Raw genomic sequence first — 12,833 nt, 5'->3', positions numbered from 1 at the left:
TAAGTATCCGGTTCTAGTTGTCATAAGGTCAAGGTACAACTCCAAGTCGTCCTGTTACCGAAGATCACGGCTATTCGAATAGATTAACTTCCCTGCAGGGGTGCACCACATACCCCAACACGCTTGATCCCATTTGGCCAGACACACTTTCCTGGGTTATGCCCGGCCTCGGAAGATCAACACGTCGCAGCCCCACCTAGGCACAACAGAGAGGTCAGCACGCCGGTCTAAACCTAAGCGCACAGGGGTCTGGGCCCATCGCCCTTAGCACACCTGCACGTTGCGTACGCGGCCGGAAGCAGAACTAGCCCCCTTAATACAACAGCAGGCTTACGTTCCAATCCGGCGCGCGCCACTCAGTCGCTGACGTCACGAAGGCTTCGGCTGATACCACGACGCCGGGATACCCATAACTACTCCCGCGTAGATGGTTAGTGCGTATAGGCCAAATGGCCAAACTCAGATCAAATACCCAGATCTCGTTAAGCGTGTTAAGTATCCGCGAACGTCGACCAGGGCCAGGCCCACCTCTCTCCTAGGTGGTCGGAACCTGCCCTGTTGCCCCGCCTCAAAGATCCACTCGCGGGTGCTCCTCAAGCCGACCCGTCTTTAGTCACGACATGTATCATGTATAAAGTATATAGTATATACCCGTGATCAACCCCCGAGTGATCACGGCCCGATAGTATAGCATGGCAGACGGACAAGGATGTAGGGCCACTGATGAAAAACTAGCATCCTATACTAAGCATTAGGATTGCAGGTAAGGTAACAACAGTAGTAGCAAGGACAGGCTATGCATCAGTATAGGATTAACGGGAAGCAGTAATATGCTACACTACTCTAATGCAAGCAGTATAGAGAAGAGTAGGCGATATCTGGTGATCAAAGGGGGGGCTTGCCTGGTTGCTCTGGCAAGAGAGAGGGATCGTCAACTCCGTAGTCGTACTGGGTAGCAGCGGCGTCGGTCCCGGTGTCTAGCGAGAGAAGAGGGGGGAGAAACAATAAATATTTAAGCAAACAGATGCATAGCGATGCATGACATGACAAGGCGTGGTGCTAGGTGTGCCCTAGCGCGGTACGAGGTGGTACCGGTGAAGGGGGAAAACATCCGGGAAAGTATCCCCGGTGTTTCGCGTTTTCGGACAGATGAAACAGAGGGGGAAAGTTGCGTGTTCGCTATGCTAGGGATGCGTAGCGGGCGAACGGACTGCGTATCTGGATTCGTCTCGTCGTTCTGAGCAACTTTCATGTACAAAGTTTTTCCATCCGAGCTACGGTTTATTTTATATTAATTTTAAAAGATTTAAATCATTTTTGAAATTAATAGAATAAAATTAATTTGGAAATGCCATTATGATGTCAGCATGACATCAGGGTGATGTCAGCAGTTAATAGTCAGTTGACTTGGTCAAACTGACGCGTGGGTCCCGGTTGTCATTGACTTAGGTTAACTAAACAGGATTAGTTAGTTTAATAAGTGATTAGGTTAATTTAACAGATCTAATTAAGTTAACTAATTAATTAATTATTTTTATTATGTTTTTTTTTCTTTTTTTTAACAGGGGCGTGGGTGGGGGGCCCACTGGGCAGTGGCCCATAGGGCCAAACGGGCGCGGGCGGTGGATCAGGTGCGGGGCGCCAGGACGCCCGCCCGCAGAGACGGGGGCTGTCCGCCTCCGGTGGAAGTGGCGAGGCCACGGCGAGTGGCCGGAGCGGCGGGAACCAGAGGCGGAGACGAGCAACGCGCGGTGGTGCCGGAGCACAACCAGGGCGTGAGCGGGGCAGGCGGCCCAGGCGCGGTGCGGGGACAGCGGGGAGCGACGGCACGGCGAGCCGGGCCTGGGCTGCCGCGCGCGCAGGGCGCGAGGCGTGCGCGGGGAGGAGGGGGCTTGGCCTGGCGCGCAGTCGAGCGGCCAGGGACGCGGGCGATGGCGTGGCCGATGCGGTGGTGCTCGTGCACGGCTGCGGGACGACGCGAGGAGCCGGGAGGAAGAGAGGCCGGGGGCCTCACCGTGGATCCGTAGGGTCAGGGGCAACAGGGGGGCGAGGAGGCGGACGGAGACGACGCGGCGCAGGGGATGCAGTCCGGCGGGGTAGGGCTCCGGCGATGGCGGAGCGGTCCGGCGAGTCGAGGAGGCCCTCGAGCGGCAGCGGATGGGGCGCGGTCGTCGGGGCTCGGGGTGGCGCGGGGCGATGGCAGCGGCACGGCGGCGTCCAGAGGAGGACGGGGAGCGCGGTGGCGGTGGCGATGGTGAACGGCGGCGGGGCGACGGGGATCGACGGCGGCGTCGGGCGCGCCGCCCAGATCCAGAACGGGGAAGGAGGAGGAGAGGCGTGTGAGGGGGTGTCGGGCACGAGGCGCTTCGCCTCTGGGCGTGCGGCGGCGCGAGGGATGGCGAGGTGGCGGGGCGGCTCCGGCGTGGTGATCTCCGGCGACGGCACTGAGCGGCGGTGCGGGTGCGCGCTGGGGGAGACGAGGGGAGAGAGGGGATCGATCCCGATCCAGGGGGATCGGGGGAGGGAGTGGGGCGAGTGGGGGGGGTTAGGGTTACGGGGTGGGGATAAGGAGAGAGAGGAGGGGCCGGCTGGGCCGGCCTGATTGGCCCCGAGGCCATCTGGGCCGAGGCCCAGCGAGGGGGGGGCTTCTCCCCCCTTTTGTTTTTTTTTGTTTTGTCTTCTGTTTTTGTAGTTTCCTTTTCTTTATTTCCTCTTCTGTTTTAAATCATTTTAAATTATTTAGGCATTTTATAAAATTGTGAACCTTACACCATAATTATCTTGGTAATATTTGGCAACCACCGAACATTTTTGTTTTAATTTTTGAAAACTTTTATTGTTTTCTTTTATTTAAATTTTGAACTTGTTTCGGTTCTGAACTATCGAGAGTTTACCACAGTAACCGTGGTGACGTGGCATCATTAGCGGGGAATCACTGTAGCTTAATTATCCGGGCGTTACAGTAGGAAATTTTTTGAAATTGCTACGTTCCCCAACATCACCTACCTCTGCAACCAACCGTTTCGCCAGCAGTAATAACCTTCCATCCAAGATTTGCATATATTGGATGGTCGACTTCACCCAACATCAAGAAAAACATTAACATAAACATGCAAAGAGGATATTAAATCCTAATATCAAATTATATATAGCACACTAGGGTTCATCCATATCCTTGAGAACTAGGGGAACTACTCACTCATGAAGGCACAAACATCATAACATCGGTGATGGAAGACATGAATGAATCACACATGTAATACACAAGTCACCCCCTTTAGGGTTCTTTCTTGAGATTACAATGAATAGGATGTGGATGATGATGATGATGATGACAGTGGTGATGATGTTGAAGCCCTCCCGGTGACGGTGCCAGAGGCGACGACCTCTTCCTTGCCGATTCCTCCCTTCGGATGGCTCCGGAGGCTAGGGTTCCTGCTTTTGGACTAGTTTCTGGTCTACGTAGGTATCTGATCCACGATCCGATTCCACGGGGTGGAAATAGTTGATCTGGTGGCGGTGATGGCACTCCATACAACCACCCATACAAGCGGGTGCGGTCGTATAGAACACCGTCTTTTGCACTGGAGGCTCGGCGATGGTTTCTTATTTGACCCTTTTGCTTGATTCTTTTATGGTAAGTGGTAATCACTTAAATACGTGATTCCACTACCATTTCCTGAGATTTCTTTCATAAAATATTGTTGGGTCCAGAAAAGCGTTATCTGATAAAAACGACAAAAAGAAGTGTGCGAACACCGTAAAATTCCACAAAGCCTACTTAGTAGGCACAAAAAATACTAGCAGAACAATCACATAATTTGGACTCATCAAATGAATCTAATCCTACAGCCAAATCCCTCGGCTTATATAGGCACCACGGGTACCTAGGGTTACATGTAGGTCGGCTACATCAAGGGATAAACATGCCGATGATTCAAATGTATCTTGGAGTATGCGCTAAGTCTTCGAAAGATTCCATCTTGAGGCAAATGTGTCCCACGGCTGGGGGTCCTTGGCCCAACCAATGATTGGGGGACCCACGGGGCTAGCACCCTCTAATTCAGGACACCATCACCATGCAACCCTCATTGCATTGAATAGTGTCGCATGATTATATGATTTGGTTGTGTGAACCCTAGAGAGAGCATTCTATCTCACCTCATTTATCATCTCTTTCGGTTCTATTAAAAAGTTAAGTTCCACTGCTTCCTTCCCATGCAAATTTAGCCCCTCAAAACGATCCTCCATAGTTGGGATTAGCCGTGCACTAAGCTCTCCATTATCGTACTCACGACCACTACCGCCACATCCCCCACCATCCATTGACAGCGGACCAGTCGCAACTCCTTCCTTTGGCCAACCATTAACGATTCCTCTCACATCGATTGGATCCTTCCCCATGTTTCCGCCAGTGCCTTTCCCCTTGTGTTCTTGTTCCACCATGTATATCTCTAAAAAAACTCAACAAACACAAGAAACCTAACACTCTCAACCGCCCAGGAAGATCGTGGCCAAATAAAAGGTAATGGTGGTCTGGCGGGGGATCAGCCGGAGAAAAAGTAAACCCTAGCATGACCATAGGGGAAAATTTTCGCGCTTAGGCAGGCCTCACAGAATTATGTAACCTGTTTTAGAGATGGGGGTGATGCAGCTGAATCAAAAACTTTAGCATAGTATATACACTTCTTTAAACATACTCTACTATCGTTTTTGCCTTTGGCCTTTGGGCAATGAGAAACGTAGTGCGTGTTTGGTTTTTGCCTCGCACCTGCATCGCACCCACCATGCATTTTTTGCAATGTTTGGTAGGCTGCGCATCGTTCTGGGCCAGGCCCGACTGATGCAAAATAGGCCCCCCAGCCAGGCTGAGCTCGCATGCAAGTTTCGGTCGTTTTCGCGAGCTTGCACCCATGCCTGCACCCACGCGAGCAAAGAGGGATAGGGTTTCTCTCCCTGTCGATTCACACCCGCATTCGCGCCGCTCTCCCCACCCCTCTCCTCTCTCTTGCGAACGGATCTCGTCGCCCCGTCGCCTTGTGGGCACGTCGCCGGCGCGCATCCTCTCCGCGCAGAGGTTGGACTCTCCTCCTCCCATCCCTCTTCCATCTGTCCCCATCCCTCACGGATCCCTCTCATCTCTCTCTTCCATTGCGCTGCTGCTTCTACCGATGCGGATGTGAGCAGGCGGCTAGGCGGGATGCTACTGTTCCATGCACGCGTTTTGGTTGGAGCCGAGCTCCCGGCCATGGCCGGCGTGGGCGCGTTTAGGTCGGAGCTGAGCTCGCAGCCATGGCCGCCGTGGCCATGGGAGCTGCTCCCCTCGCTCATGTACATGCACGACACCCACACGCACACATGCGCGTGCTCACACGTTCACCCCTTCCCTCCACGCAGATGCAACCCATTGCCGGGATGCACATGCATCCCGTCGCTCCTGTACAGGCCCTGTCCTGAACCTCCTCTCCTGGATCTGTGTGATTAGCATGCCTCATGGATCTATGTGAGCTAACTTGTGGAAATTAGAAGGAATCAGTAGGTAGGAAAGAAAGGTGCATATATTTGTGAGCTAATTTTTTTGATTATCATAGATCTATGTGAGTTAACTTCCTCAACAATTTGTTCATGTATTTATTTTGTTTTGACGATGCAAATAATGTCAATATTATCAATTCCCATGCCTTTATTAATTTATAAATATGTGCTGAATTTATATAGATGGATGACAACGGGAAGACCGGAGATACGCTGATAGTGCAAGCTGCTGGTTTGGTTGTTGTTTTGTGTGCCTATATGGCCACAATAACTACAAGGGCTAGAATTAGAAACTATCGTGCTCCAATTCGTTACGTTATGCTTGAGAGAGACGTAGCTAGGTTGTCCAATCTACGTTTTATCTATGAAACCAATGATATAAATTGCCATGACCTACTAAGGATGAACAGGGCCCCATTTTATAACTTGTGTAACTTGTTCCGTGATCGGAAATTGTTGGAAGACAGCATTGATACCTGCATTGAGGAGTAGCTTGCGATGTTCCTTCTTGTAGTTGGGCACAACCATAGGTTTAGGGCAATGAAACCCATATTTAGGAGGTCAATTGAAGTAATCAGTCAATACTTCAAGGCAGTTTTATATGCAATTGGGGAGTTGCGTGATGAGATGATCCAGCCCCCTTCCAATGTTCATCCAAAAATCCTACACAATAGGGGCTTCTATCCCTACTTTAAGGTAATACTTTACCATTTAGAATTCTATGGACATGCCGGATAACCCATATTTTACAAAAATATACCTCACCTCTTCTCTTAGGACTGTGTTGGTGCAATTGATGGCACCCATGTTGCTGCCAAGGTACCGACTGCTATTGCTTCGACATTTAGGGGTCGGAAAGGTGGCACCACCCAAAATGTGATGGCTGCGGTTGACTTTGACCTTAAGTTTACCTATGTGTTAGCTGGTTGGGAAGGGTCGGCCCATGATGCACTCATTTTGGCTGATGCTTTGGAAAGGAATGATGGATTTGTTGTCCCTGCAGGTATTAGTGAACCATTTTTAGTGGCTTTTGATCATTTCAAACTATTGGTAGTAACACAACACATGACCTCTTATTTGTTAGGAAAATTCTACCTCGTGGATGCGGGCTATGCCGTGAGGCCAAGATTTCTTCCACCATATAGGGCTACTCGCTATCATCTTACTGAGTTTGGTGAACGTGTCCCTCAAAATGAGAAGGAAATATTCAACCTCTGCCACTCCTCATCGAGGATCACGTTTGAGAGGGCGTTTGCAGCTTTCAAGAACCGGTGGAGAATTGTGGACAACAAGCCTCACCACCCTTATCCGTCACAAGTCAAAATCGTCCTAGCTTGCTGCATTCTTCATAATTGGATACTTCAGTGGGGAGAGGATGAGTTTGTACCACTTGAGCACACTTGGACTGGAAATCCAGCATCGAATGGTGTGATTGACATAGAACATGATAATAGAACCTGGTCACAAATTAGAGATGATTGGGTTGGGCATATGTTTGCCAATAGGGGCAATTCACATGTGTAGAGCTCAAGTGTAGAACTCAATTCTATATTGTAATGTATTATGTATAATTCTACCATGTAGAGCTCAATTCTATGTTGTAATGCATTATGAATAATTCTGTCATGTACCCAAATTGAAACATTTATGTCTTATTTGCTACCTTATGTTGCTGTTTGAGCTCCACTTTATTTCTGTTTATTGGTTATTTACTTCTATTTAATTATGTTTATACTTGATATAAAATTTTATTCTCTTATGTAACCATTTTTCTTTCCTTTTTTTGTTCTGTACATAGGAGTGATGGCTGAGATGGCGGCTGATGGTGGGCATAGCGGTGGGAATCACCCATTGCGCTGGACATCTCCAATGTCTGGGTTCATGTTACGTCGCTTTGTAGAGCTCATTGCTAGTGGAGTGAAGACGGAAAAGGGCTTTAAGGAGGTGCACCTAAACCAGGTGGCTAAGAATTGTAGTGAGCACTTTGGTCTTTCCATAACCGGGACCCAAGTGTACAACCACCCGCGCAAGTGGCGTGCTAGGTGGGTGAAGATAAGTAAGCTCCGAGACATTAGTGGGTCACTTTGGGATGATAACAACTATGTCATATTGCTGGAGGAAGAGCACTACATGGGCCATATCAAGGTTTGTACTAGCTTTTAGTGGCTGATCATTAGCTATTTAATTACATATGCTCATGGAATTACTTATGCTTCATGTAGGACCATCCCAAAGATGTTGAGTACCTCAATGTGCCTTTAGAGAATTATGTTCGGATGCTTGCTATCTTTGGAAGTGGTATTGCTATAGGAAGGTATGCAATGACATCTAATGAGGCTCTTGGGGTTCCTTCAATGGTGGGAACCTCCTCATCATTTGTAAACCTTGAAGCTTGTGGTTCTGAATTTGTTGTTGATGGGAATGAACCTGGCTTGAGTGCCACTACTGCTGCTCATGAGGAAACTGCTGCTGCTCCTCATGGGAAGGAACCATGTAAGGATGCGTCTAGCTCCACTGGCAAAAGGAAGATGGCTAGCTTGATGAGTGAAGAAGAAGTCTTGGTCATGAGCAACATGTCCGAAGCAGTCCGTGAAGTTGCTATTGTTATCAAGTCCATCGGAGAGGCACATCTTGAACTTTATGATGCTGTCATGGAGCTCCCTGGTTTTACCGAGGATGATCTGTTAATTGTCTTGGACTATCTCAGTGAGAATGCCAACAGGGTTAGGAGCCACTCATTCGTGCAGATGTCGGAGACTCGTCGCACTCGTTGGGTCATGCACTACCTCTCCAAGGTCAACGGTGGAGTGCCCGTGCCCAAGGAAGGACTGCCCAAGGATGGAATGCCTGTCACCAACGATGAAGTGCCCAGGGGTGGAGTGTGAGCAAATATGTGCCAATTCAACGAAGCTGGCCATATTTTATTGTACTTGGTCAGAAAAACTATCCCCATATATATGTGATGTAAAGACAATATAGATTTGTGCCAATCTAATATGTGAACTCTGGACTGTAATATGAACCACATGGATTTGTGGCTATCTAATATGTGAACTCTAGTACGTCCTAATTTATGTGCTATTTATGTGCTGGACCGGAAAAGAAGGATTCTTTAGTTATTTTGTAGCATAAATTGCTTATATGTGTATATAAACTGCTTGTGTACTTATACAAACAGCAAAGATGCTGCTGAAATTTTGTTTTTCTTACTTCAATCATCTCAGTCATTTTTAAGACGTGTGAACATATATTCTTTTATTACTTCAATCAGCAAAGATATCTGATTTGGAGTGCATATTACCAAAATTATATCCTCATTATTTTACATACATGATCAATCACCCTTGAGTCAAATTCCATATCATACAACCTACCAAACAACATATGTTGTATGCTGCATCTCTCATACAACCTCAGATGCAACACACCAAACAAAATCTGACCTGAGCCTAGCTCATCTCATGCAGTACACCAAACACACATTTTAACTCAGTTTTGCATGAGGTCAACCAAACTAGCCCCAACCAAGCTCCTTCATGCAATGCATGCTAGATGCACCCAGGCAACCAAACACGCCCGTAGTGTATAACTGTATATACCGAAAATACTAGACTTACGCGCGAGTTGGCACGGGAAGAAAGTTACAGACGTACCTGTCTTCTTTCAGTTAAGGTGCCTGCTACAAATCAGGCGGCTGATCTTGTCCAAGTTTAAGCCGCCTAGCCTGCCGTCGAATTCACTCAACTGGGATGGATTAGGGCCGCGCGATTCCTCCTCAATCATCGCTTCCATCTGTGGGTCACGCATCGTAGCTTTTGTGGACGGCGAGCAGCACCAGGGATGGGGTCAACGCTCCAGCGCTACTACAGAGTATGAGAAACACCCCATGGCCGGCGACGATTGGCTTCATTGCAGCGCCGGTGGCCGGTGGCCGGCGACGAGGAATTCATTGCAACATCGGTGCCCGGCGACGAGGCTTCATTGCAGCACCGACCGCCTCGGCCATCGTAGCGCCGGTGACCCGACATCGTCGTGCCTCATCCGGCATGCAGCACCAGTAAAGCTCCATTGCAGCCCCGGCGGCGCAGCGATAGCTCCGATGTAGCACCGGCGACGCCCCATGAAGCTCCATTATAGCACCGCCAACTGCATAGCAGCTCCAGGCCGCCAGTGAAGCTCCATTGCAGCTGCTGGTGAAGCAATCATTGCAGCGCCGTCGCAGCTCAGGCCGCCGGTGAGCGCTGCATAGCAGCACTGGGGAGCCACCGACAAGCGCTTCACTGCATCGCCGCCGCGCGCCCTCGCCCGTTGCAGCACCGCCACGCGACCCCCATTGCAGCGCCGGTGACCCCCCTGCACCAGGGTCCCCGAGCGGCTGGCAGCGGGTGTCGCCTCTCGAGCTAGTCACGACATCACATGGGCGGCTTGCAGCGGGCTTCCGATTTCACCGGTGAAAAAACAGACGGGGCAGGAGGTAGAAGAAGAGCATCGACCAAGGGAAAGAGATGAATTTCAAAGCCACTGGAGAGCTGGGTCAACGACCAGTTGCTTCTTTTGTGGTTGAGACGTCTCGCGTGGGGTTAAGGACGGGGCGGAGAAGCGGTGTGCGGGTCTGATGGACGCGTGTCGCGCATCGGAGGAGGCTTACGCCGCGCTGTAATCAGCCGGCTGTTTTTAAACAATTTCCTTCAGTTAATCCTTTGCCCCCCTGATTTCGCGCTGTGGGCCACCCTAAATCCAAACTAATCCCTAAGATTTTTCCACATCAGCCCGTACGTTCCCTGTAACAGACTGTGTCCGTAAGTGTAGCGTTAGAGCATTACTAGTAGTACCCCTAAACCCTCAAACCCTCAAAAATAACCGCTTTTTTACAGGTTGAGACGAAAAAATCGCAAAGAATAGAACCCCCTTAACCCTTAAATTTTTTTAGAGGCTCAACCCCTATTCTCCTTCCCAGCCTGTAGAAACAGGGGTTGGCAGCCCAACCCCTCCCCGACCCGGTTCCCTCGCCAGTTTCGCGCGGGAGGGAGTTTTCAGCTCCCCCTCCCCGGATCCCAGCTCCCCCTCCCCGGATCCGGCCGCCCTGCCCGGCCGCCTCCCCGCCCCGTCGCGCACCGCCCCGCCGCCTCCCCGCCCCGGCCGCGCCTCCTCCTCCCCGCCCCGGCGTCCCCTCCCGCCTCCCCTGCGCCGCCACGGCCCGGTCGCCCTCCCGCTTCCCCTCCCGCATCCCCTGCGCCGCCGCGGCCCGGCCGCCCTCCCGCCTCCCTTCCCGCCCTGCCCTCCCGCCGGCCGCCCCTCGAGGAGCCGCATCGAGGAGCCGCGTCCCGGTCGCCCAGGCCGTCCAAGCCGCGCCGCCGCCCTGCCCTCCCGCCGGCCGCCCCTCCCGCCCTGCCCCGGCCGCCCTCCCGCCGTCCAAGCCGCGCCCCGGCCGCCCTCCCGCCGGTCGCCGACGCCGCCTCCTCCGAGAGGTGAGGTATGTGCTTTTTTTCATTTTGTTTCATTTTCTTTATTGTTTCATTTTTTAGCACTAATTAGTGACTGTCCTTTGCAAATGGAGATGAACAATGAGGAGATTGTCATGGACTCGTTGTCCGATTCGTCGGGTTGGTCGTCATCCGACGATTCGGACATCGACGAGTTGTTGCATGACGACGACGTCGAGATGATGAGCCTCCTCATCGACGTGCAATCCTTTGAAAACCGCGTGAGGCTGATGGATCAGAGGAGAGGGTCGAAGATGGGGCGAGTCACCATCTACCGGAACCGCGCTCTCGGACACGAGCATTTGATGGAAGACTACTTCGCGGAGGTACCTACATACCCTCCTCGTCTCTTCCGCGGAAGGTACCGAATGCGGCGTAGTTTGTTTGTGAAGATTGTCAACGATTGTGAGGCCGCCTCCTATTACTTTAAACGTCGTAGATCCGCCGCCGGTATCATGGGGTTTAGTGCATATCAAAAGATATCGGCGGCAATGCGGGTACTCGCTTATGGCATACCCGCGGATTATACCGACGAGTATCTTCGCATTGGGCAAGATACAACCACGGAGTCAGTCCGTAGGTTTGCCAAGTTGGTCATTCGGTTGTACGGTGAGCAGTATCTTCGGGCACCAAACGAGGAAGATACAAAGAGATTAATGAAAATGAATGAAAAAAGGGGATGGCCGGGGATGCTAGGTAGTCTTGACTGCATGCATTGGAGGTGGAAAAATTGCCCAAAGGCATGGCACGGAATGTATTGCGGTAAAAGCCGTGATGCTACCATTGTGCTTGAGGCTGTAGCATCTCAGGACACATGGATTTGGCATGCATTCTTTGGGTTGCCGGGAACACTCAATGATATCAATATCCTCAATAGATCTCCTTTGTTCAAAAGATTAATTTCTGGGGATGCTCCAGCTTGCAACTACAAAGTCATGGACAATGAGTACTCAATGGGATACTATCTCACCGATGGCATCTATCCCCAATGGGCAACTCTTGTGAAGTCCATCAAGGAGAAAAATGGGGTGCCCTTAACAAGAAAAGAGGCTCATTTCACCAAGGCACAAGAGGCAGCCCGCAAGGATATTGAGAGAGCTTTCGGTGTTTTGCAAGTAAGGTTTGCCATAGTTCGTGGTCCAGCTCGGTTTTGGGACAAAAAAACCTTGATGAACATCATGAAATGTTGTGTGATTCTACACAACATGATCCTAGAGGATGAAAGAGGGTTAAACCTCCCTTGTTTCTATGACAATGTTGGTACCCGTGTGCAACCGGAAAGAAATCCTTCTCGCATACATGCTTTTCTTCAAGCACATCGTGAGATTGAGGATGCAACCACTCATGGTCGGCTCCGGGATGATCTAATAGAGCACCACTGGCAGTTGGATGGGCGGCGCATTGGCCCATGATGTATCTTTGTTTTACTTTTCTATGTCCTATTTGATTCGAACAATTCGTGTAATTTGCTCAAACATTGTTGTAATTATTTGAATGATTATTGTTTTATTCGGTGTTGTAATAATAACTAGAATGATTATTGTTTTATGTCAAATGTGATGGAATTTGTGATATGTCATATGACGAAATGTGTGATATATGAAACGATAGTTTTAAAGGTTGGGGTTGAGGCAAAGACTAGAACCTTCAAATCCAAACGTTAAAGCAGTTTAAGGGTTGGGTTTGAAGGCTCTAGTCTTTGCCCCTGTTTTTCAACCCTTAAAAAGATCAAAAAGTGGTACTTCTGAACCTTAAAACTGCTACAAGAGTTTGAGGATTTAGAGATTCTACTAGTAATGCTCTTACTCTTTGACA

General features: G+C 50.1%; 2 protein-coding genes across 2 annotated transcripts; one reads left to right on the top strand and one right to left on the bottom strand.

Moving 5' to 3' along the window:
• Window positions 1–1,445: 1,445 nt before the first annotated feature.
• LOC147979572 (uncharacterized) lies at window positions 1,446–2,618 on the bottom strand. The gene is made up of 2 exons (XM_087545756.1): window positions 1,587–2,618; window positions 1,446–1,454 (listed from the first exon to the last, which is right to left on the bottom strand). Exons 1-2 carry the CDS (start codon window positions 2,616–2,618, stop codon window positions 1,446–1,448), a joined length of 1,041 nt encoding a protein of 346 aa, XP_087401882.1.
• A 4,221-nt stretch (window positions 2,619–6,839) lies between these two features.
• Window positions 6,840–9,128, top strand: LOC147979571 (uncharacterized). Its single transcript, XM_087547010.1, has 2 exons — window positions 6,840–7,680; window positions 7,758–9,128. The coding sequence occupies exons 1-2, from the start codon at window positions 7,339–7,341 to the stop codon at window positions 8,418–8,420; spliced, it is 1,005 nt and encodes a 334-aa protein (XP_087403136.1). The 5' UTR covers window positions 6,840–7,338; the 3' UTR covers window positions 8,421–9,128.
• Window positions 9,129–12,833: the final 3,705 nt, after the last annotated feature.

This window comes from Triticum urartu, chromosome 3A (assembly GCF_056163025.1).
Source record: "Triticum urartu cultivar PI428250 chromosome 3A, HENAU_Tu73, whole genome shotgun sequence".
NCBI lineage: Eukaryota > Viridiplantae > Streptophyta > Magnoliopsida > Poales > Poaceae > Triticum > Triticum urartu.
This window is presented reverse-complemented; position numbering and strand designations above follow the sequence as displayed.